Below are 24,644 nucleotides of genomic sequence, written 5' to 3'. Positions count from 1 at the left end.
GAGGACACTTTGCTAAGTGTGTGCTGTGTGTGAGAGGGCTACCTTGAACGAGTTTGGCCACGGAAGCAGACTTGGAGAGGTTGAGTTCTCTGTGCTGGACCCCGGGCTGCGTGGCCTGAGGCTTTGTGACTCCCCACCTTCTGGCGGCAAAGCATTCCTGTTACTGCCTTCACACACATGATCATCGTGTGTGTGCACAACAGACCTTAGTAGGCAGGAAGCCTGGAGCAACATCTGGTGCGTGGTGTGTGCCTGCAGGAAGCCTGAGGGTCGTGAGCCTGTCTGAGAACGGGTCTGAGGGTGCGTGAGCCGGTCTGAGAACGGGTCTGCGGGTCTGTGGGTCTGAGGCCTGAGGGTGCGTGAGGCTGGACATGCATCTTGCACTCCTCTCCCTGGGCCTCCCCTGCCTTCATGGGGCTGCGTCACTTATGAACCTCTGTTTATGAGTCACCCAAGGCCCCAGGCATTTCTTACCCGATCTGGGCTCTGTCAGTTCCCCTGGGACTAGAGTGCAGTCTGGGAAACCTCTCTCCATCCCGCCGCCGGGCCAGCCTGTCCTGCGTTTTGGGCTCAGTGATGTCCGACCCTGTGGCCTCGGTCATCTTCCCTGTGGGTGGCCCTAGGTTAGTTCCCAAGGAACTGCGTCACCCCTGTGAGTGTTGGGGCACCTGTCCCCAAGCCCCGTGATTTGCTGTGGGAACGGAAGGTGGGCTTGTGGCTCTGCATCCTGTCCCACAGTCCTGGGAGGGAGCAGCTGCACTCTGGGAGCCTTGATTGACGGCGGGCTGGCTGCAGGCCCCGACACAGAGCACGTCTTTGCTTACAACCAGAGGGTCCCACTTCCCCACTCGTCCTTGGAACTAGCTGGTCGACCTCCACCTCTCCCCATGCACCGTCCGCTGGGCTCTGCTGGAGCACATGCAGTCGCTGATCTTAAGGGTATTTTCTTACAGAGCAGTAGGCACTGACCCTTTCCTGCCTGGCAGGTGGCAGGAAGGCTGAATGGAGGGCTGGGCACAGATGCTTCCTTCTGCTGCTTTGCCAGGCGTGTCCTTGTGGGCAGAGCTTCTCCTTGGAGCATGGCGGGCGGGGAGTGTGTTCACTGCAGCCGACGGCCGTGGCTTATGACCGCTGTGTAGCAGGAGGGCGAAGCAGGGCGTGTCGTTCTGACCTTCTGTCTGAAGCCACGAGATTCCTTGGTGTTGTTGCTTTTCTCCCTATTGGCTGCTTTGAACACCCCCGCGCTGATGGCACACCCCTCCTCTCCTGTCTGCCAGCCATAGGCAGCCCCTGCTCATGTCTTCCCGTTCAAGCAAACCAGACTGTAGATGGTGTGTCCGCCACCAGCTATGTCCCCCCAGGAGGAGGCTGGCCCTCAGCTGCTCCGCGGTTCTGCTCCTGTTCCTGACCTTGCTCCCACTCTGCTTCCCTCCCTTCCGTGGAAGTCTGCCTGTCAGTGTCTGATGAACTTGGGCCTGCTGGGAGGTTAGAGACTCGCACGGCTTAGAGACTCAGGTCTGTGGACTTGAAGGTGGTGCTGATCGGTGGTAGGCCCCTGGCTCAGGACTCGGGATCTTCCCACGGGGGAGTGGCCTGATGGGCAGGAGAGAAACCATTTCACCAGGACGCCGAGAGGGAGATACCAAGAATATGGGAAGACAGAGGAATAATGATTTTGCGTTAATGACTTTTTTTTTTTTGAAAGGCATAGTTACAGACAGACAGGTCTCCCATCCGTTAGTTCACTCCCCAAATTGGCACAGTGGCCAAAGTTGAGCTGATCTGAAGCCAGGAGCCAGGAGCTTCCTCTGGATCTCCCATGTGCATGCAGAGTCCTAAGGACTCGGGCCGTCCTCTGCTGCTTTCCCAGGCCACAGGCAGGGAGCTGGATCAGGAGTGGAGTAGCCGGGACATGAACCAGTACCCATATGGGAAGCTGGCACTTGAAGGTGGAGGCTTAGCCTATTGAGCCACAGCACTGTATTTTTAAAAGATGAGTCTGGCTCATGCAGTGTTTGAAGCATAAAATAGAGACATAAGTAGTTCACCTGAAATTCATGTTTAAGTGGGAGTCTGCTGCAGTTTGAACATGACTTGACAATGAGACTCATGATGATTGAACTCCAAAGTTGATTGTGCTAAGAGGAAAATTCCTGGAGTTATAGAGTCTGGAAGCTGGGCCTGGTGGGAGCCCCTTGAGGGTTCCTGGGGGTTGCAGGGGCGTCTGTGTCCTCTGGAGGCAGGAATGGGTTGTTAGGGAAGTTGGGCCCTGCAGGACCTCCCTCTGCTTTCCCCATGGCGTCCTCGGCCTTTTCAGCTCTGCAGGCAAATTCTCTGCTGCTCATCCTACTCCAGAGCCACAGCTCACATGACGGTTAATTGTCAGCTGCCCCTGCTGGGCCGTGGGACCAGCTTCATAGGAGAGCTGGGTGAGGTCAACCTTTAAATCAGTGGCCCTGACTCCTGCCACAGGGTGATTTCCAGGAGCCGGAGGGATGAGCCACAGCCTGAGCTCCCTGCTGCGTCTCCAGCCTGCCAGCCTCCGTGATGGCAGGAGCCAGCCCCTTAGGATAAATCGCTTCCTCTCTCTGCACACATCCGGATCCTTCTGTTTTCTCGAGGGACACTGGCCCTGACACAGCACCTGTCTGGCCTCAGGCTCTGGGTCTGAGCACAGCACCCCAGGGCTTGCGCCATCTGGCCGGCCCCTAGCATCTGCAAGCATCTGTTGTGTCCTGCGTCGTGCCGCAGCATGAACGCCCCCGCCACATCTCACAGGCTGCGGGTGCAGCATCCTGCGCTGTTTCTTTCTCGCCGTGGTTTTCTTGCCTTCCTGTACCAGAGCTGGGGTTGTCGCCATGAGCCACTGAACCATGTGGTACCGGGTTATGTAACAGCAGCCTCCCTGCCCTCCCCCAAACCCTGCACTGCTGGCCCCTGTATCTGCTCCGGGCACCTCCTTGGCTCTGGTGTACTCACTCCCCCGAAAGCAAGCCCAGGAGGCGACTTCTGCTCTTGTCTGTGTTACAGCTGAGGAAAGCAAGGCCCTCACAGCTGCTGAATGGGCCCAGGCAGTCTGAAGTCCCAAAGAGCACCTGGCCTCAAAGCCATGGGTTCCCTGAAATGGACCCTTCAGGAGGGCAGAATTGCTCCTTCGTCTGTCTGGTCTGTGTGGCGTGACGCGTAGAGTGAAGGCGAGATGCTGGGAATGTTGGGATGTGTGCTGCTGGTATGACTGTGGCAGCCAGGAAACGCTGGGGTTCTGCGCGTGGGCATCTTATGGGGTTCCATCCTCCTCCTCTAGCGGCTCTGCAGACTTGCCCTGTGAGCTAGAGCCAGGTGGGGGAGGAAGGGATCGGCCAAGAGTCTGGGTCCTGACGGGGAGCCCCCTTGTACCCCAGCTTGAACCAGTCTAGCTGCTGCCCCTGGCCCTGTTGCTAGCCCCTCCCTGTCTCTGCAGTGGCCAGAAGAGGCCCTGGGAGGGTGATGCTGTTTCTGAGAAGCCATGTGACCATCCCTGGCCTTGTGTGGGGACACCCCCTTGGCTTTTCCACATGCCAAGTTCAGCGCGGAGGACATCTGTGTATGCCAAACCCTTGTCTTCTGCTGTGCGCCTGCCTGGCGCTATTGTGGATTTTTTCAGAGTCTTAAAGATCTGGCTTTCTGAAAAGATCATTGTGGGTTTTTCAGATTAGGCAGGCTCTGCCAGTGAAGTCTGAGTAATTGATTCACAATCTAAACTCTCTCCCCAGAAGTTTGAGATAAGGGGCACTTGATCTGACTTTCTCAGATCCAGGAGCAGAAGATATGTAAATAAGGGGGGAGGGTACAGATTGGAATTTCTGTGAATCAGGTATTTCCTTGGCACTACTTGTACTGGGCTCCTGGTGGTGCCTGGTGACCCGGGAGAATCCAGGCAGGAGGTGGAGGGTGGGGTGGGATAGAGGAGTAGGTGGGGTGGGTGGAGGGGGCCTGCCTGGAGCTTCCCTGTCCCCAAGCGCAGAGGCTGAACCAGGTCAGCAGGCAGAGCTCACCCTGTCTGTGTATGAGGGGCCTGCAGGAGGTTCATGCAAATATGTATATGAAAAAATAAATACTGCCTGGGTTTCAGAATTTGGGGGCTGAAGTAGATCTTCTAATTCTCCATGCACTTTTTGCAATACTCAAGATTTCAAAACGTGACTGAGTCTTGAAACACAGACATTTGGTTCTGAAAATGAGAGGGGGCACATATGCCCCAGGTGTGAAGTCCCCCAAGACCTGTGGGGTCATCTCTGCTCCCACCGGTCAGCTTGTTGCTGTAGCATGGAGGAGGCAGGATTTGACTTCTTAAAAAGATTTGCTTATTTATTTGAAAGGCGGAATTAGCAGAGGGAGAGAAAGGGAGGGAAAGAGACAGAGGAGGAGGTGGAGGAGGAGAAGGTGAAGAGATGGAGAGCTCTTCCATCTGCTGTTTGACTCCCCACGTGACCGCTGCGGCTGGACTTGCCCCTCCTGCGTCTCCCACGTGGGTGCAGGTCCCAAACACGTGGCGCATCACCCGCATGTTAGCAGGGAGCTCCATCAGAAGTGGAACAGCTGGCACCTGAATGGTGCCCGTGTGGGATGGCAGATTATAGGCGGTGGTTCACCTTGCTGCGTCACAGTGCTGGCCCTTGTATGTAGTCCTGAGAGAGTGGCACTCACACCCCAGGATTTGTTGTTGTTATTGTTGTTCGGTTTGGAGATTTTTCAGGTGAATTTTCATGTCACCATAAACAGGCACTTCGAAGGATGGATGCACGTACAGGAGAGAACAGAAATCACAAAGGCATTAAAGTGATGGGGCTCAGAGGAGTCTGGTTCACTGTTGGTGCAGGAGCTGGTGCCTTAACTGTACCTTCAGCCTTTGCAACAGGTTTTGGGAGTGGGGAGTGCAAACCTTCAGTCACAGTTTCTGCTTCTGTGGGCTGCTGGACTTGGGCACCATTGCAGCTGCCGAGCGGCAGGGGCTGGGGCCCGCCTGCGCAGCGCCTGTCGGTGTCCCTGGGTTTGGGTCGGTCTGTCTCCTCCCGACCTGCCCTTTGGGGGCATCTCTCACGGGCCAGGAGATGAAGCCACTTGGCTAATGGCAGCCCCTTGGGAGGAAAGCCAGGCAGGCGTGCAAAGCAGTCTGGTTAAAAGCAGAGGCTTCATTTTGTAGTTTTGCACTTGGTAGGGAAGGGACCGTCAGTTCACATACTTTCGCTTCCGTTTGAGTGTTTCATGTCTCAGAGGTACAAGGGCTGTCAGTGCCTTTGGAAGTCGTTTATCTGTTTGGTTTATGTGGGAGACAGGCAGTTTCCATCAGTTGGTTTATTTCCCCGGTGCTCGCAGAGGCTGGGGTAGGGTGGGAACTCCTCCGAGATTCCCCTGCAAGTGGCAGAAACCTGGTGCTTTGGGCCTGGGCACTCTGGTGTGGTGCATGGCCATTGTCATTGTTGTTTTTTTTTTTTTTTTTCCCCAAAGATTTGATTGTTTGAAAGGTAGACAGAAAGGGATGTTTCGTCTGTTGTTTGACTTTCCCAATGGGCAGGCTGGGCCAACCCGGGAGCCGGGAACTCCTTCTGGGTCTTCCCTGTAACGGGCCCAGGCACTTGGACCCTCCCCACTGCTTTCCCACATGTGTTAGCAGAGAGCTGCACCGGTGCCTGGATGGGATTCCAGCATTGCATGTACTTCCTTAGCCTGACCCAATCGTAATTCTTTACTATCTGGGCCTTTCTCCTCACATTCTTCCAGCTATTTCAAATATGTATTTTCTTGTGATTGGTTTGAAGCGAGTTCTGTTGTGGTTTGCTCCGTGGCGAGGGCCTCCTCCTCCCCTGCGTGCTCACCGCAGTGCTATGGTGTTGAGCACAAGGCACTGTGTGGCAGAGCTGCTGCCCAATGGTAGCTGGCTAAGAAGTGGGCCAGGGACCAGCGCTATGGCTTAACTAGCCAATCCTCTACCTGTAAGCATTGGCATCCCATCTGGGTGACAGTTCATATCCCGGCTGCTCTAATTCTGTCAAGTTCCCTGCGTGTGGCCTGGGAAAGCAGTCCAGGACGGCCCAAAGCCTTGGGACCCTGCACCCGTGTGGGAGACCTACAAGAAGCTCCTGGCTCCAGATCAGCTCCATCCCAGCGGTTGTGGCCACTTAGGGAGTGAGCCAGCAGACAGGAGATGTTTCTCTCTGTATCTCCTTCTCTCTATAAATCTTTCAACAACAACAAATCTTTTTAAAGAAGTGGGCCAGGAAGCAATTTTCAGAACACTTTATTGTGGGAAATGTGCAGGCATAGTTAAGATGGCGCCAGCACAGTAGGTCGCTGACGGCCTAGCCTGTGGTCCGCTGTGTGCAGTGCTGCCGCTACAGGGGTTTCCCACTCACTCCGGCTGTGATTATGTGTGGGCAGCTCAGTGGCCGAGGCCTCCTGGGAGGCCAGTGGCCTTGGCATTCCAACCTGAGGAGGCCAATGACTGGTTCAGGGTTGTGGACCTATAACAGTAGTCATTTTTGTTTGTTTCATGCATGTGACGTCCCCCAACCCAGGTTTCTTGACAACAGCCCGTGGCCTCACAGTGGCCCGATTGTCTTGGGCCCTCAATGCCACTTCTGTCCAGGGTGTGGGTATGTTTGCTTTGTTGCTATTGTGGCTTGGGATCCAGGGGGTTTGGAGAGCTGCGGGGGCCTGTTTGACTGTGGTGCTGGTGGGACCCAGTCTCAGGACAGCCGTCCCTGCCATCGTTGGTAGCTCTGCTGGCGACGCCCAGCTGTGCTTATGAAAACTGAGCCAGGGCACAGCAGCCGCATGGTTCCTCCATTGGCAAGGAAGGAGAGAAGCAGGTGTTGGGCTCCTAGCTCCACAGTGGCACCTGACACCTGCAGGGTCTTGTCACCTGACTGTGGCTGGGGGCGTGGCAGGACAGTGCTGTTTCCAGCGCTACTTCCTCCTCCGCCACCCCGCTGCGCACACACACGCACACTTTTTTCTGACCACTCCTCTCTTCTGGGGCTGCCTCCTCCTTGTAGGAAGCCAGTATCCACATGCTAACTGCCCAGGACTGTCACAGGTGTTATTCCAGAGTGGGTACTTCTTCCTGCACACAGATCTCCTACTCTGCCTGTCCCAGGCATAAGGCAGTGCCTGCCTCTCTCAGAATGGCAGATGCTGACCTGGCCTCTCTTCACGGCCTGGGTCTGTCTTGTACGTGGCAGTGGAAGGATTAAGTGGCTTCCCTGATGGATGGGTGTGACTGTCAGACCCTGAGGCTGCTGCTGTGTCCTGGGCAGAGGAGGGGAGCCAGCTTTGAGTGGTAGCGCTGGCACCCCGTCCTGGCCTGGGGCGACACAGTGTTCTGGCAGTTCCTGGGAACAGCACTGCTTTCACTTGTGGGATCCTTGGAACTTTTCCCCTACAGGAAAATTGTTGAGCATGATGAACCGGCAGCTGGGTTCAGGAGGCCAGGGCGGGGTTGGGGGAGGCTTCCCTGCCAGTAGTAACTGCCAGGTTGCGAGGAAGGATGCAGTTGTGTCAAGTTAGGATGGACAGCGGCTTCCTGCCAAGTGGTTGTCCTTGTCCGTGGTACAGAGACCTTGACCTGAGCCTGTGGAGGTGGGGTCACTCCCTGATGGGGCGCTGAGGACTAGGAGAAGCCCAGGCCCTCCTGCTGCTGACAGAGCCCCAAAGTCCACGTAGGCTTCCTGCCCATGTATGAGTTGCCCTCATGTATTATCTGTTGCCGATCTTTCTTCATAACTCAGCTATCAGGGGTTGGTGGTTAGTTGGGTGCTCGCCTGGTCTGGCCCTGTGGCTTTTCTCCTTGGTTCGGAGCCATCACTTAAGAGTTTCTGGAGTAGTTGGTGAGTGTGTTGGTGAGATCTGCTCGAGGCTTCAGTTGGGCACCCCAGTTGGGCAGTGGTGTCACGTGTGCTTTGGGTTCTCATCTCCCCTTAGTCCCCTCAGCAGCTCCTCTTGCCAAGGGTAGCTGACAGCCAGACCGCCAATGCCAGTGTCAACCCAGACTGATGGACACTGGTGGGGAAGAAGGGAGGGGCTCCGGCAGGGTGGAGTTTCCTGGCTTCCCTTTGAAGCATGCCAGGAATGAACTGCGTGGGCTCAGCTTCCCTCACCCTGGATCTTTATTGTGGGCATCGCAGGTGTCCGGATACTCTTGTCTCCCTCCTGACATCCGCCCTCCTCTGGGAGCTGTGACAATGGCAGACTGCCCGCTCCGTGACACCAGGCCATACCTCTGACAGCGTCACAGTCCCTGCTGAGCCAGGCTGGGGTCTAATGAAGGTCATGCATGGGGTTCATTCCTGGGCACCTTTCAACATATTCTTTTTGGGGCTGTGTCCGCGAAGGCCATTTGCATCCCTGAGCTGAAGCTGCATTGTGTTTTTCCTGTGTTTCATCTGGCAGCCCAAGCCAAGCTGTGCTGGCATTTTCCTCCTTGGATACTACCATAAGCAGGTGGAGGGTGCTAGCTGGGATTTGCTGCTGTGAATGAACTGCCCTGTGACCTGGGTCGGCCAGCCCTGTTTGAGTCGGTTGATGTTTTAGAACCAGAACCTAAGCAGATGAAATGGCTGTGAAACGGTTCATGCGCATTGTTAGATGGTTGTCAGTGCTGGGGGTGCTCGTCGCATTCTTTCTTACGATGGTGAGAGCTGGTCACTTGCCGTGCCGGGACTGTGACTTCTGCCCCGATGTCGCCTGTCTTCTGATGGCCCTGGGAGGCCTCCTCCCTCTTCTCAGTGTGACCCTGTGAGGCCTGCTACATTTCAGCAGAGCCGCACGCCCACCATTCTCCTTGCAGATACTCACCGCCTTCTCTGCATGCCCTCCTCACCTGTGTGCTGCTTGTCCTGGCCAGGCTTGGCTTGAAGTTGGTCATGAACTTGTCTGAAGGAAAGCCCCTCATTCAGAAGTGGACACTCCTTCCAGAACTCTGTCTCTGGGAATGTTGCATGGCCTGCACCCTGCTGAACCTCCTCATGTCCTCCTCCCTGGCCCTGCCCCATGTCCCTGCGCGGGCATCTCTTCCCTCACTCGAAGGAAGGAGAGGTTCCTACTAAGAGAGGTCGTGAAGGCTAATGAAGTAGAGTGCGATTTCCTGACTGCTTTTTAAAAAAAATGCTGGGACCCTGTGGGATCACTGTTCTAGGGGTCATGGCCTTCACCTTGTGTCTCCTGGACCTGGTTTATAGCACATGGGTCATTTGTGGGGGGATTATGGGGGAACCCCTGTGTGTCCCACTTGCTTACAGCATCTCTGGGCAGATGGGGTCCCTTGGAGCTGTGACTGGGCTGGTGGCTCAGGAGACATGGGGTGGGGGCACAGTGGGGGTTGTGAGAATGAGCTGTGGATGGATGGGTGGCATGGGGAGCCGTGGAGTGGGGCAGGGGGTGAGTCGTGCTGTCTCGCTGCTGCTCAGTGGGTTGGTCAGTTCCAGGAGCTGGTGTGGACGTGGGGGTGCTGGTCCTGTAGCTCACTGTGGGGTCATCACAGTACGTTTAGCTAGGCTTTCATGCAGGGCTCTGCTCTGCTCGGGTCCCCCTTCGAAAAACATGAGCCAAGGCTGTGTCACTCCTAGACCCTGGTTCACGTCCTGTTTTCGGGCTGTTTCCTGCCGGCCTGCCGACCTCACCACACTGGCTTTGCTCCCCTGCCCACGGACAGGTCATGTGGCACAGCCGTGAAGGCCGGCGCCTGGCTGTGTCCCGGCTGAGCTGGCCTGTGGCCCCGTGCAGGCAGCAGTGCGCAAGGCAGGAGCCCGCAGCCTGCTTGGCCCTGGGACTCGTGTCCTCAGGCCTGGGGTTTTGCTTTGCCCCTGCGGTTTCTGAAAATTTCCTCTAAGTCATGTGGGAGTCAGGTGGAGGCCTTCTGCTCCTGCTGCCTTCTAAGTCCCGGGGGCTGCCCCCTGGATGTCCCAGCCTGGCCTGTCTGCCAGCCCTTGGCCCTTGGCAGTGGCCTGCTGTGGGCTCCTAGGGGAGGTGTGGGGAGCTGTAGCTGGTACCTCATGCACGCATACGCAGTTGCAGTCACATGGCCTGCTCCTGGGAGGGGTAATTGCTGCTGGCCCAGAGAACCGGAGTGTGAATCTACTCTGTGTTTCAGGATTTCCCTGTAGTCACAGTTAAGGGAAGCAGGTGAACTCCACGTTCACATATTTTTCCTACTCTCATATATCCTGAATATTTCAGCATGTCGCCAGTGCAGAAATTGTTCAGGAGGAGTTTGATAGTCCTGTGCTTGGGAATGTCCTGGAATCTTTGGAATGAGGGGTGTTTAGTGCTGCAGCTGGGTGAATCCCATCACAGGTGCTCAAGAGCCTTGGGGGGGGACTGCTGGCAGCCGCAGCTGGCATTGATGGTCCTATCTCAAGAGCCTTGGGGGGGGACTGCTGGCAGCCGCAGCTGGCATTGATGGTCCTATCTGGGGATATAACTTGAGAACAGGGTCTGTGCTGTTGGCAAGGCCCCTAGGGGTGCCATGCCTGTCCCCAGAGCAGAGACAGGCAGAGCTGGGCACAGCACATCCTGGCTCTCGGGACCCTCCTTCGGGTTGGGGAGGGCAGGTGCTAAGCCTTGAGGAGCCTCTGCCCGTCTCACAGGGGTAATTTCTTGCACAGGCCCAGCTAGAAGCACAGAAGGCCACACAGGACTTCCAGAGAGCCACGGAGGTGCTGCGCGCAGCCAAGGAGACCATCTCGTTGGCCGAGCAGCGGTTACTGGAGGACGACAAGCGGCAGTTTGACTCGGCTTGGCAGGAGATGTTGAACCATGCCACCCAGAGGGTAGGAGCTGCCCCGGGGCCCTGCGTTGTGCACACATGCCTGGCTGTCCCCCAGGTTTCCCAGAACTCCTGGCTGGGCCTGGTACTAGGTCCTGCTTAGGGGTGACAGCCGCTGAGTGATGGGCATCGCTGCCCCCTCCCGTATTGTTTCTTGAGGATCTTGACCATGGACTTGGGAATCCCAGGTTGTTTGCCAGAGTTAAGTCCCATGGAGTCCCTGCCGATGGCTTTGTCTGGGTGTGGGCTTCCAGGTAGATAGAACTTGGACTCAAGAGGATCAGGGAACAGGTTAGGTGGTGGTGTTGCTGGAAGGCAGGGGTCGTGGTCGTGGGCCTGGGGCGGGAGCAGCCAGCATCCTGTGTTGGCAGTGGGCTGTGTCTGACCTTGATCCTGTCCTTGACTTGCGGGGCAGCTCTGAACAGACTCCTCTCGGGCAGTATTGCATCCCCGTCTGTTCAGGCTGCTGTAAAGCCAGATACTGTAAAGCCTGTGGTTTGGAAGCCTTGGAAATGTTCTGTGCTGGCCTGGAATAGAAACAGCAGGCATTGGTGCCAGCAGTCTCTCCCTTGTCAGGGTCACAGTCACAGGCTCCCGTCCTGGGGGAATCCCATGGTAGACAGTGGCCTGCGCTGCCTTAAATAGCTGAATGCAGATGTCTGCCCGGAGTGTCTGTCCTGTGGACTTGGACCACCAAGCCCCAGGCCTGGGACAGGCTGGTGTCTCTATGAGTCTCCTGTGCCCTCTAGTGGACGTGGTGCTCGCAGCAGCTGAGCCCAGACCAGCTCCCAGCCCAGCTACAAGCACAAGCCAGAGATGTGAAAGACACCCCAGCCTCATTCCTGCCCCCCAATCCACTAAGGACAGAGCCATCAGAGGGTGCCCCATTTCTCACTGACTTTCCTCCACCCCAGCTGGAGCCCTGCATCAGACTGCAAGTTCTTTTTCGGTTCTTCAAAAACAAGCAAATTATGTGTCTCCTTTGAATATCTTAAAATGATTTTTAATTAAAAATTATTTTAATTGGAAAGGTAGATTTACAGAGAGGAAAGAAATATCTTTCTTCCAGAATGGCCACTGTGGCAGTGCTGAGCCAATCTGAAGCCAGGAGCCCGGAGCTTCTTCCAGGTCTCCCACGCGGGTGCAGGGTCCCAAGGCTTTGGGCTGTCCTCGACTGTTTTCCCAGGCCACAAGCAGGGAGCTGGATGGGAAGTGGTGACCATATGGGATCCCTGAAGCTTGTTAGTGATCACCAGGTTTCACAAATGTCCCTTCCCCTCTGCCCTGGGACTTCCTGCCAGAACTTTGGTCCCTTGGTTGTCAGTCAGTGTTTGTGAACCTCGCCATTGTAGGAAGGTCTGGTTTGTCTTGGGTTTGACCCTCCTGGGGCCTCCATCCCTCTGTGCCAGGCCAGTAAGCTCTGGAAAAGACCAAGCACCTGCAGTGATGCTTGCCGTTTTTTTATTGTGTTTGGGATGTTTGTTTTGGAAGGTGGAGTGACAGAGGGAAAGGCCAGAGACCTTCCATCTGTAGATGGACTTTCCATGTGGCCGAACTAGCCAGAGCTGGGCCAGTGCAGGCCAGGAGTCTGGAACTCCATCGTTGCAAGCAGCAGCTGAGCTTACTGTGCCACACAGTGGGCCCTGGTTCCTGCCATTGCTCATTGTTCTTCCGGTTCCCTGAAGTCTCTTTATCTGCCCTCATCTCTGAGTAGTCCTTTATCTGCCCATCAGCCTCGCTCTTACCTTAAGCCTGCTGGCTTGTTAGCTCAAAGAATAAAGAACGGTGCGGGCCGCACAGCAAGCAGGAGCCTCCCTGGGCTCGCCCGGGCTGACCTCTGCGCTGTGTGCAGGTCATGGAGGCTGAGCAGACTAAAACGAGGAGCGAGCTGGTGCATAAGGAGACGGCGGCCAGGTACAACGCTGCCATGGGCCGCATGCGGCAGCTGGAGAAGAAGCTCAAGAGAGCCATCAACAAGTCCAAGTGAGTCTGGCGCGGCTGTCCTGTGGCCATGTGGCTGTCTTGTCACAAGCCTCCTGCTTCTGTTGAATCTCTGGGCCTCACAGTGAAAGGAGCAGGACTGGGAGTAGCCTAGACACCCACATACCGACCCGGAGCAGATGGTGTGGGTGCTCAGGTCTACGGAAAGCCTGACCTTGGCCCTTGGACCCCAGTTCCTGCAGGGAGGGACCTGGTCCAGGGCAGGGCAGAGGGCCTGCAGGGGGCGCTCGCGGCTCTGCTGTGTTCTATCACAGCGAATTCCCTGGGCTCAGCGTGTCAGGTCACTTGCTTCCTCTATGCCTGTGCGACACACACACACACGCACACACACGCACATGAGCAGCACTTGCCTGTTTGCTGCTGCATTGATGGGTGTGTGTGGTTTGGTTAGAGTGTGTATGTGTGTAGCTGAACACTTGTGGGCACAGGGAGTGTCCCGGGGAGCACTCGGGAGGGCAGCCTCCATGCTGCTGCCTTTGCTTGGCCTGAGCACACTTGGCACACGCTCACCAACTCCTCAGCGAACCCATTAAGAAATTGCCATGGCGCTTCTCTGCCTACCTTGGCAGGCTCCTGGAATGCTGTGGGGGCCAGCCTGAAGGTTCCCGTCCTGTTCTTCGTGCTTGGCACACAGGCTCCTATTCCCGTCACCGGGACGTTCTCCATGTGCCCCTCATGGCCACTGCCACTCTACACCCCGGGGCCAGCTTCTGGCCGCAGTCCTCACAGCTGTCAGCGCGTGTCCGCATCGTTTGATTTCCATGCCCACCAAGGGTGGATGCTTCTGGAGCAGGGCTGGGGGGCTCCAGGAAGGGGGACTGCTCAGGAATGAAGCATTGGTCTCGGTGCTCAGATCCCCGAGTTCCTAGGCAGAGCCAGGTAGCATGGAGGGAACACGAGTGTTGGTGACTTGGCTACTGTTGCTGCTGGCCATGCCGTGGGAGCACCGTGGGGTCTGGCACAGGGCCCCTCAGGGTGCAGGGGCTTGGTGTGCGCCGGGCTCCGGTCAGCTGGGTGGTGGTGGCCAGTGACCTGGTCTCTGCGTGGCTTCTGACTCTCCCCCATCTCATGCAGGCCTTACTTTGAACTCAAGGCGAAGTACCATGTGCAGATGGAGGTACGTGTGGCCTGGGCTGTGCTGTGGTGGCACTCCCCATTGCTCTGCTCCTCTTGCGGGGCTGCCCTGTGGCTGTGGGCTGAGGTAGTCTTGGCTGTTCAGCACATCTGTCCCCTCCTTCACACTGTGTGCTCTTGGGACCAGCAGCCTGCGTGGGCCCCATCCTGCACCCACTGTGGGAGTCGGGCCCTCGGGGAGGGGTTCTGAGGCTTGTCCCTGGCTGCAGGGTCATCAGGCCCTCATGCGTTGGCATGCTCTGGGGCAATGGGCAGAACACGGGCCTGGGGCTCGCTCGCTAGCTCTCACTGAGCCTCCTGCTGTCTTGTGTAGCTGCTGAAGACGACGGTGGACCAGCTGCAGGCCAAGCTGAGCCTGGCCAAGGGCGAGTACAAGGCGGCCCTGAAGAACCTCGAGATGATCTCGGATGAGATTCATGAGCGCCGGCGCTCCAGCGCCATGGGGCCCCGGGGCTGTGGTGTGGGCGCCGAGGGCGGCAGCACGGCTGTGGAGGGCCCGCCGGTGGGCAAGCCCGAGCTGGACGCCGTCTCTGGTGAGTGGAGCCTGGACACGGTCACCCGGCTTCTCTGCCCTGTCCCTGGGGATGGGAGCAGGGCCAGGGGAAAGGCACCAGGCATCCTGGGGTCAGCAGAGTCTGGAAGGTGTCTGAGGGCCAAGGATGCGTGGGAACATTTGAGGCTCTGAAGAATCTGTGTGGAAGATGCATCTTCTGCACATGGCCTCGGGCATCTGGTCCTGGTCCTCACCACCTAGTGCGAGGTGTGGGCAGAGCTTTCCCTGAGAGCACGAACCCACCTGCTCCTTCACTACCCAAATGCCCACAAGAGTCAGGGATGGGCCAGGGCAGTCAGGAGCTTGGCAACTCTATCCGGGTCTCCCACGGGTGGCTGGCTTGGGGAGGCCTTGGAGGGACTTAGGGGCCTGTATGACAGTGTTCTCTTGTTCCAGTGGCCTCGGAGGCCTTTGAGGATGACACCTGTAGCAACTTGGTATCTGAAGATGACTCGGAAACCCAGTCTCTGTCCAGCTTCAGTTCGGGACCCATGAGCCCATCAGAGATCCCCGAGCAGTTCCCTACAGTGGTGCGGCCTGGCAGCCTGGACCTGCCCAGCCCAGTGTCCCTGTCTGAGTTTGGCCTGATGTTTCCCAGGCTGGGCCCACGCAGTGAATGCAGTGGGGCCTCCTCTCCGGAGTGTGAGGTGGAGCGAGGTGAGCACATTCCCATCCCTCTGCAGGGTCTCAGGGTGGGGGACCCCCAATGTCTCGTGACTCATGACTGCAGCCTGTCGATGTACCCTCACTGTGGAGGTCCCTGGGTGCTGCCCAGGGGCTCCCAACAGCCTCTTGCAAGTGGAGCTCAAGCCCTCGGGGTCCCGGACCTGAACAGCCCTTGCCATGCGAGGTGGGGTGAGTGGGCTGCCTGCTTCCCTGCCCCCAGCTCCTCACTCTCTGTGTGTTTGCAGGAGACAGGGCAGAAGGAGCAGAGAATAAGACAAATGACAAAGGCAGCAACAACCGGGGCCTCAGTGGCGGCGGCCGTAAGAGCCCGAGCAGCGTCTCCCTGGAGGGCCAGGCCTTGGAGAGCCGCATGCAGCAGCTCTCTCTCCAGGGCTCCAGGGGGAGAGAGGGGCTCCTGGTGGACACAAAGACTGGCTGATCCTTGCAGGCCTGCGGCCATTGTGAATGTCACTATTTATACCCGAAACCGGAGGACATCGTGCCAATAGTCGTTCACTATATGCCAAATCTTAAGCATTTTCTTTAACCTGAACTGATGACGTCTCAGAGACCCTGAGGACTGAAGATTGTTCTGGGAAGGGCTGCTGTAGTGGGTCGACCTTGTGGCCGCGCTGTGGAAGCACAGGAGCCAGCCTGGCGTGGGCTGTGGGTCCCTCGCCCTTCCCAGGCTACCTTGAAGGAAACGTGGCCGCCTGCATTCCCCACTGCCAGCCCCTAGCGAGAATCTGAGTATTCAGCGCATGCGCCAGCGAAGGCTTCTACAACGTCCTATGGCACTGGCTGCTGCCCGAAGCCTGTGACTTCCTAGACGGGTGGGGACAAGGACTGAGGGTGGGTGGGGGCGGGAAGGGAAGGTTCTCTGCAGAGCCTCATCCTGCCGGTGGGGGGATTTGTCAGCCAAGAGGTGCATGCCAAGAATGGCTGCTTGACAAGGTGTTTTCATTTCTCCGTAGGCTGTAACTTGGAATGAAATGACAGGGTTGGGCAGCACTAGTCTTCCTTAGGGGAGCTTGTTAAGGGAGGAAGCATGTGTTGGCAAAGGCTGTTAAGTAGAGCAGTGGTGCCTGTTATGCTAATAGTAGTTAAGACTGCTTTTCTTTACTGTTCTCATGGTTATGCATATCTAGAATGTCTGGATTTTTCCTTTTTTGTTAGGGTAATTTAGCATTTCTTAAAAAGGGGTGGGGGAGGAAAAAAATAAAGCAACCTGCCCATGTTGTCTGTTAACCCTGCGTCACAGCTTGTGTCTTTCAGGCATTTGTAAATCTCTCCCCACTGCAGCGGTTTCTCTTTTTTATTGACGGATGAGTATTCCACTTCCAAGGTTATTTTGTACTTGTCTTAATACCTAGAATGTAATAAACACGGCTTAAGAAAACCCGGTGTTGGGTGACTTCCACCAGGAGAACCCCAGTGTGCCGCTTACCCGGAGGGAGGACCAAGGCAGTGGTCCGCGTGTTCTCTCACTTCCGGATGAGGAAGCCGGCAGGCGGGCAGCGGTCGGAGGGGTCCGGCGGTGGAGCGCACGCTGCTGGCCTGCCTGTCCTGAGACGGGTGCTTGTGGCTGGGGAGACACTGGGGCAGTGGGATGGCCAGCTGGGATCCTTGCTCTGGTGGAAGTGTCGCACTGCGGGGTGCTCCGCTGCACTTCCCAGCCCAGTGCTGTAGGGGAGTGGGAAGTACACGGCCGACCAGGAAGCAGTGTTAAAGCTGTTCCAGAAATGCTCGGAACCCTTTGCCATAGACACTGATTTTTCCTGGTAAATATTTCCTATAGAAAAGTTCATGAAAATCCCACTGCGTTTAAAATGTACTGCTACTACTCACTTCTCGTAACATCCCCGAGCCGGGCACACTCTCACTTTAACTGTCTCCCTGCAAAGGATGCACTGCTTTCAGTCCGTCCCCCTCTAGCCGGAAGTGGGCTGCTTCCTCCGAGTGCCCGTCGGCGTCAAGCTGTGTCAGCATCGAGGACCTGTGTGTCGTATTTATTCCCGAGTTCTGCACCTTGCAGTTTGACTTCTGTAAAAAGAACACGTCACTTCCCTGGGCGCTGATAGGGTGAGGCTGGTGGGTGTGGCTTCTCCCCATTCTCTCCGCCCTTCCTCCCAGATGCAGAAGAAAAAGAAAATTGGAAACAAATCAGCTCATCCACTTCCCCTGTGCCTCGACCCTTCCCGCGCTGACCGGTGGACCCAGGCGCACGCAGCCTTCTCAACTATGTGAACATCAAACACCCAACCAATCAACCATGTCCTTCCTGACTCCAGTGCTTCCTGCAGAGAAATCGAAGTGAGACAGTTTTTTTTTTTTTTTTTTTTTTGGGCAAAATGAGGCCTTAGGATGGGCTCCCCTGTCCCACCGTCACTTCCTTGTGTTCTTTACAAATTTCAGGGTGCAGAAGCTCCCCACTCCTGTCTGCGCAGCTCTTTGCCGTGCTCTGTGGGACTCAGGATTGGCCTCTGGGGATTCTGGGCTCACCGGCCGGCCACCTTCCCCTTTTTCTTTTCCCCGCTTCCCTGACTTCTTACGGGTCTTCACAGTTACTACTTCCAAAAAATCCAGTTATTCCCTCAATCAGTTCTGTGCTGCCGGTGTCCCTCTCCACGTCGGACGCTTGCAGTGCAGTTACTGACCTGCTGCGTGGTCCGGCTGAGTGCTGTCGCTGCAGTCGGCCACCCCACTGCTGGAAGCAGAGTAGCCCAGGCGAGGTGATGAGCCTGCAGCAAGAGCCTCACCTCCTGCAGCTCTCGCCCTGTTTTTCTTCAGCTGTAGGCAAGACTAGTAGCAGCACCTCCTTCAGCCACCAGGCAGATCAGAGAACTGCACTTGCAGGGCCCGTGGGAAGCCCTCTTGGCTGGCTGCATCTTATGGCCTGCCAGTAGCCCTTCAGCAACTCTGCAAGTAAACTCTCTGTTACTGCTTTAGCCCAAATGATTCTTTACTTACATACCTTGATAATGGGAAAATCCTAAATTATAAGAGCCAGAGGATGATGGGAGGGGACAGGGGAGGAAAGGGGAATCTGTTAACAGCTGCAGACCAAACCACCAAATTCCACCACCTTGCGTGTACGGACCTTGGGTGAACAGTGCCAGCACTGTGGCAAAGCAAGCTAAACAGCCAGTGGCATCCCATTGCGCATGAGTTCAAGTCCTGGCTGCTCCACACTGACACAGCTCCCTGTTAACGTGTCTGGGAAAGAGCAGAAGGCCCGAGTGCCAGGGCGCCTGCCACTCCCAGGGAGGCCTCAGTGGAGTTCCGGAGCTCCTTGCCCTGGCCTGGCCTGGCCTAACTACTGAGCTTGGGGAGTGAACCAGCTGACAGAAGAGCGCTGTGTATCTTTCTAAGTTTGCCTTTCCAATATGTATACATTTCTAAACCTGACCAAGCCCTGCAAAGGAGCCGCTCCAGGGGTCTGCTGCTGACAGCCACATCCCTCTCCAAGCCTCCCCACCCGGGTACCCTGGTGCTCTTACCTGCAGCCACACAGCTGAATGTCAGCAGCTTTGCTCTAGCAAGATGCTCTCTGCCCTGTCTTGTAGCGGGTGAGTGCGGGACTTGTCCCTCTTCCGGCTGGCATCGGTGTGTTGGCGCTCTCAGATGTCATCGGTGACCTCTCTGCACTTTCGGCTCTGCTGCAGAAGGTGACACTATGGCAGTTTCCTCCGTGGATTCCAGAGGGAGGGAACAGTCCTACTTCAGGTGCACCTGCACGAATCTTTAACAGAAGGTCCAAGTCGTGTGCACTTAATACACAGAGCCCGTGTGCTTTACCGGTTCTTGAAGCCCACAGTGAAGCAGCCAAGTTAATCTACCTAGCCATCAGCATGCTAACGTGAGCTATCACCAGTGAGTAACCCAGCACCTCCCTGAGTTAAAACAACTAAGTATTTTTGCTAAGCATATTTTCATGCAAATATTTTGACCACCACCAAGGACACCATTCACTTTAGCGCTGAACGAGCAGTTTCCATAAGTATAAATGTTTTAATTAAAGGCAATAAAAATACAAGAAGTTTTTGATAATTATAAAGTAGAGACAATGAAAAATCCCACCCTCTTAATTTTCAGACCTTTAAAATCTTAGGTGGTATTCTGTTCTGATGGGCTTTTATATAAACAACTGGCCAGTTTACACAACACTAGACTTAATGGCAAATTCTTCTGAATGCTAAGTTACCTGATCACCATATATTAAATTCTCAATTATTTTCTTCAAAGTGCTGCGCATTAAACTCCGGAGCAGTTTTATGAGACTGATAACTACTTTCATCAGCAGCGAATGTACCTCAGTCCTTGATACACAATTCAAGGTGATGTAGGGACGTAGGGGGCCAGAACCTGCATTCTTAAGCATGAGCCTCTTCACGCGAAGCTAATCGATACTTCTTAAAGCTTTAGGCTTTCTTAACATCTGGACAACAGTAAACATTTAATGTCATAAATAATGCAAAGTTACAGTTTCTGTACGGGGTGTACAGTGGAGCTAACACAAGGCAGGTTTACCTTACAACATGCTCTGTAAAAGGGGACCATGACTAGGGGAACAACATCTCGGGACACTGCAGTGGCTGCCTTGCCTTCAAGGAGTCTGTGCCCTTCATCTTCCTCTCTGCTCTCATGCCCTGTCCTCCCACAGAGCTGCACCTCAGTGGTGAACCAGCGCCTCTCTCATCCTGTGCACTCCTGAACAGAGTGGCCCTAGACAGCCGCCAGCTCTGTTCACACACAACCATGTCCACAGCGCTTGCAGGCCAGTCAGGCAATTCTATCTACATTTCTTGCCCAGCGCCCCGACAGGCACCAGATTCCACTGTCCCGTGCTTGTAGGAATGACTTCCTTTCCATGGTTGTGTTTCTCATCCTGAAGGTCTGTGTCTTCGTCAGAGTGGATGCTGGGCAAACAGAATGCTTAGCTTGGGGAGGAGCCCCGTCACTGAAGCTGTGTTGTCTTGATGGGGATCGTGCTATTCAAGTCCAAGAAGAAAGGACCTTCTTGTTTAGGTAAAAAAGTGCTGGGAATGATATTGAAGATTCCAGCAGGTATATTTTCCAATTCCAGGTAGCAAAATCCACACCTGTTGTAGTCGGAGAAACGTTAAGAACAAGATTTTACAGAGGATGCCGCCACAAAGAGTCCATTTTAGACTGGATAAAGCAATCAAAATGCCATTACCTGAAGTCACCACTGGATTTCCTCTGGAAGCCATGAGGGCCAGGATCCCCTGCCCAGGATACTGTTACAACCTCAAATCCAACGCTGTACTGCCTGGCAATGCAAATGAACAGCATGACTTCATTACTCAACACTCCCAAGCACACGATGTAAAAATACCCGCGGCCACAGTGCAGGTGCACTGCTATCCGGAGCCTTTACAAGGCTGGCGGACAGTGGCTAACGTGGAAAAGCAATGCCTGGCTTTCCAATCTTTCTACTCCAGAATGACCTTTTTCATTTTTCTATAAACTTGTTAAAGTTTGAGAGTTATGGGGGCTGGGGACATTTTCTTTTAAAGATTTGCCTTTTTGATGGAAAGGCAGATTTACAGAGGAGAGAGCGAGCCATTTTCCATCCACTCCTCAAATGACAACAGCTGGAGCTGAGCCGACCCAAAGCCAGGAGCCTCTGTCTCCGACAAGGCTTTGGGCTGTCCTCCACTGGTTTCCCAGGCCACAAGCAGGGAGCTGGATGGGAAGCAGAGCTGCCGGGATTAGAGCCGGCATCCATATAGGATCCTGGCATGTGCAAGGCGAGGACCTTAGCTACTAGGCTACCATGCTGGTCCTCAAATACTATGTTTTAATCATACCACAGAGTAATGAAATAAAATACTATTTTTATCACAGGCTCCCCAAGTGCTAATTTAAAAAATAAAAAATATTTTTGTGTAAATTAAAAAGATAATAATAAAAAAGATAACAGAAAAGCCTATGGAATAAGAAAACAAACCTTGGAATAAAACCTAAATTTCTAGAAACAGTTTGCTGACATATTGCCCCAAAATAGCAGGAAATGAAGGACTGATTAGTGAGGAAGTCACAAGATTATAGAAAAAATTATATTCTATATCAAATACTAAAATACATGTCGTATGGATTTAAAAATATGTATTAAACCAAAGTAGAATACAATGTGGTGAAAAACTCCTATTTGGAGAAGATTTCTTGTTTACAGTAAAATGAAACCAAAAAGGACGGTGCTGTTTATAAAATGAATGCTCCGGCTAGCGGTGTGGCGTGGTGGGCTAAGCCGGGTAAAGACGACAGCATCTCACAAGTGGGTGTTGGTCGGAGCCCCACTTGCTCTCTCGCTGAGCTAGCTCGCTGCTCAGGAGCAGGGAAGGCAGTGTGGTGGGACCGAGTGCCTCAGGCCCTGCTACACGCCTTGGCGATCTGGATGGAGTTTCAGGCCTCGGGTTTAGGCCTGGCCCAGTCCCGGCCATTTGGGAAGTGAACCAGTGGATGGAACATCCCCATCTCTCCTTTCTGTATCAGATAAATAAATCTTAAGGAAAAAAAATGTTTTATCTATGAGGAAAAACATGGAACTCTGGGGAAAATATTTGCAAATGTATGAAGAAGTTAGTATCCTTATGCATACTTTTTAAATTAAGGTCAACAGAAAAATAAACAGAAGATATGAATAGGCCATATTGCCAATGAACATTTTTTACATGTTCAATTTCTGTAGAAATTAAATACGAAAGAGCAATTAGCTCCTTGTTTCACCTATAAGGTTACTTCAGAAAGTTCCTGGAAAAATAGAATTAGACACAGTCTTTTCTAGGAACTTTCTGAAGGACCCCTGGTGTCTTCCGGCAGCCACAGTGCCTGGCCGTTCGTGTGGGAGTGGAATCCACCTGAACAGCTTCACGGGACCTGCCACTGCTGTTCCCCGGGTGTGCCTCCGTTCACACCACTGACTGCACAGATGGTTGTCACAGCTCAAACGTTCAGATATGCACACAGCTGTTCCTAAACTCCCTCCCATCGAGCTCATTTTTGGTGACATCACTAAGGAAGTTACACGTCACAAACCTTGGTCCTCTAAGCTCAATCAGCAATGGCCCCGGCTTCTCCATGTGGAATTGATAGATGGGGTTGTTTTTATGAGTCTCTTGAAAATTCCCACATCCTCCAGCACTCTGTCCGCTCCACTTCCCATTAATCTAGAAACACCAAAGTTTTTGCATTAACAACATTTCATACGTTTCAATTCCACTTTAAAGACAAAACTCATGTCTTAAAAAGGCCTCCAGGCCAAGAGGCCCTCTGATCCCTGCCATTCTTCCAGCTAGCCTCCCAGAGCCGTCTCCTGTGCAGTCCGTCTGCAGAGTCCATCTGAGGCTCAGCCCCAGGTCTGTAACTTCTTCCGGCCATCACTGTGGACTTACATCCAGCCCAGACGGAGAGCTGCTGCCACGGCCCTGGGACTCAAGTCCCAGGATGTTTTGTGATAAATTGTTACATGTGAAGCCAAAAATGAGAAAGAGGAAAATACATCCTAAATTTCTAAAAGAATGCACAGATTGCAACCTGGAGAAATAATCTTCTTACCCGTTTTGATACGGTGTATGGTGAAGGGATCTTTGAAAAAGTAAAGCTGCATGCAGAATATACCTAGATTTAAAAAGGAAAAGATTAGACTCAGAAACTGGATACCTGGAAAAACATCAACGTGGCAACAGAATGTACTGGAAGCCTAAAAAGCGCTTGGCCTATTCCAGTTGTTATTCTGCAGGCAGTCTAGGCATCAAGCCAGTCGGGCTTCAGGGCCTGGGGGGCGGGGGAACGGACGAGCGTGCTCAGGGCTGGCTCTGCTGCTCAGGCGCACCACGTTGTCTCCAGGCCTTGGCTTCTGTGTCAGAAAACCGACAGGCGGCAGGAGCTCCCCAAGGCCCTTTCATCACTTAACAGTCTGTCCAGAGGGGCCTTTCCTCATCTGTGGCAAATCTAGCCAGAACAAATTCTTAACGATCTTTCCAACTACACCAGAACATTAGGCTTACTGTGTATTCAAAAGTTCAAAATATTTTCTAAGTCAAAAGAGTATTACATAGGCTAAAAGCCTTTACTCCTTGCTTTAAAGTTGAATTTATCAGTCCAACACAGCACATTACCTTAGGACTAAACTATTAAAAATTACTCAATGTTATGCAAAACAAAAAATCTTATGAAAGCATTTTCTACAGAAGGCATAGTTTACTACTGATAAACATAAAGATACTTTAAAACATTCATGGAAAATGTATATTATGAAAAAGCTCAACCTAAACTTTTTGCAACAAAATAAATCCTAACTCAGTATTTCCATGACATGTTTCAAGTACCTCTGTAGAAAAATACAATGGATTTTTCTTCGAAGTTCCTCTTCCAGAACAGTCACTGCTGCGTGAACTGTCACCACATCTGGCCACCAGGCACTGGCTTACCCGGACGGTGTAATGGATCGTGTTCTGTTTTTCATATTGAGATACCACCAAGGTAAAGGTATGGGTTCCCGGCGTGGTCAGCTTTATCTTAGTCAGGTAATGGGGGCTGTTAATGCGAATCCCATCAATGTATGGAGGCGGGTCAGCTGCAAACGAACAAACAGGTTTACAGAAAAGGAGACTCGTCTTTGTTTACGGACACCAGAGGAACTAATGCTATGGGGAGATACGCTGTCAGCTGACAGAGGCTTTGAGTGCAACCATGTCGGCTGCTCAGGGTCGAGGGGAGGTCTGCACGTGGCAGTCCAGCAGGCCTGCGTGGCCTCCCCGTCCAGGGAGGACAATGAATGGCTCTGTGGCTGGTCAGGCACTGCAGTCTTCTGAAAGTCAGGTCAACTTTTTTTTTTCTTCTGAGATTCAAACATTTTTTCAAGATGCACAAAGGTACACACACACAGGTGTCACTGCATTAATCAGCTATTTGACAAAACAAACTCTCCCGACCGCCCACTTCAGCACCTAGGCACAGCGACTGACACAGTAGATGCCTGACCACGTGGTGCCTGCATCCCGCATCAGAGTGCCTGGGTTCGAGTCCTGGCTCTGCACCTCAGAGGCAGTAGGTGAGGCTGCAAAGCGTCAGAGGAGGGGAGCCCCGTCCTGGAACGGGCAAGGATTACGTCCCCACCAGTTCGCCCAGGAGTCGGCAGCTCTTCTCCAACCCATCTAGTTAGCTTGTTGCCCCCGTCTCCACCAGGCTGTTGTGTCAAGGTGGGTGACCACAGCATGCCAAGTCCTGTCTCCAACCTAATCCCACGGCCCTCCCAAACAGCGAGAGATGCAGCTGGTCACTCTTCCTCTTAGAGTGTTTTCCTAGCTTGAGTTATCGAAGCTTCACTCTGTCTTCCAAGGAACTCTTGAAATCCTGTCCTTCATGAGGGTGTCAAGGTCAGGTCCCCTGCGCCTACAAATCTCTCCATGGGCAACTGACCCAGTCCAGGCCTCAGATGCCTCCATCTGTAACTCCAGTGTT

General features: G+C 54.0%; 2 protein-coding genes across 3 annotated transcripts in view; one reads left to right on the top strand and one right to left on the bottom strand.

Moving 5' to 3' along the window:
- The window catches only part of SH3BP5 (SH3 domain binding protein 5), a 40,984-nt gene extending 25,308 nt beyond the window's left edge, over window positions 1–15,676 (top strand). The window contains exons 4-9 of the mRNA XM_004588386.2: window positions 10,641–10,805; window positions 12,654–12,784; window positions 13,877–13,919; window positions 14,250–14,469; window positions 14,886–15,146; window positions 15,401–15,676. Coding sequence (XP_004588443.2) covers window positions 10,641–10,805; window positions 12,654–12,784; window positions 13,877–13,919; window positions 14,250–14,469; window positions 14,886–15,146; window positions 15,401–15,594 — 1,014 coding nt within the window. The 3' untranslated portion in view covers window positions 15,595–15,676. The remainder of the gene's footprint in view (window positions 1–10,640; window positions 10,806–12,653; window positions 12,785–13,876; window positions 13,920–14,249; window positions 14,470–14,885; window positions 15,147–15,400) is intronic.
- A 3,416-nt stretch (window positions 15,677–19,092) lies between these two features.
- CAPN7 (calpain 7) overlaps window positions 19,093–24,644 on the bottom strand; it is a 28,591-nt gene continuing 23,039 nt past the window's right edge. Inside the window, exons 17-21 of one of the 2 annotated variants that reach the window (XM_058657067.1) lie at window positions 23,612–23,757; window positions 22,737–22,799; window positions 22,218–22,348; window positions 20,356–20,448; window positions 19,107–20,257 (exon numbers count right to left, since the gene is read on the bottom strand). In XM_058657067.1, coding sequence (XP_058513050.1) covers window positions 20,113–20,257; window positions 20,356–20,448; window positions 22,218–22,348; window positions 22,737–22,799; window positions 23,612–23,757 — 578 coding nt within the window. In that variant the 3' untranslated portion in view covers window positions 19,107–20,112. Of the gene's footprint in view, window positions 20,258–20,355; window positions 20,449–22,217; window positions 22,349–22,736; window positions 22,800–23,611; window positions 23,758–24,644 lie in introns of both variants that reach the window. The other variant, XM_058657068.1, reaches the window with a different exon arrangement.

Source organism: Ochotona princeps, chromosome 30, assembly GCF_030435755.1.
Source record: "Ochotona princeps isolate mOchPri1 chromosome 30, mOchPri1.hap1, whole genome shotgun sequence".
Classification (NCBI taxonomy): domain Eukaryota; kingdom Metazoa; phylum Chordata; class Mammalia; order Lagomorpha; family Ochotonidae; genus Ochotona; species Ochotona princeps.
Note: the sequence above shows the minus strand (reverse complement) of the source record. Positions and strands in the feature narration are given on the sequence as shown.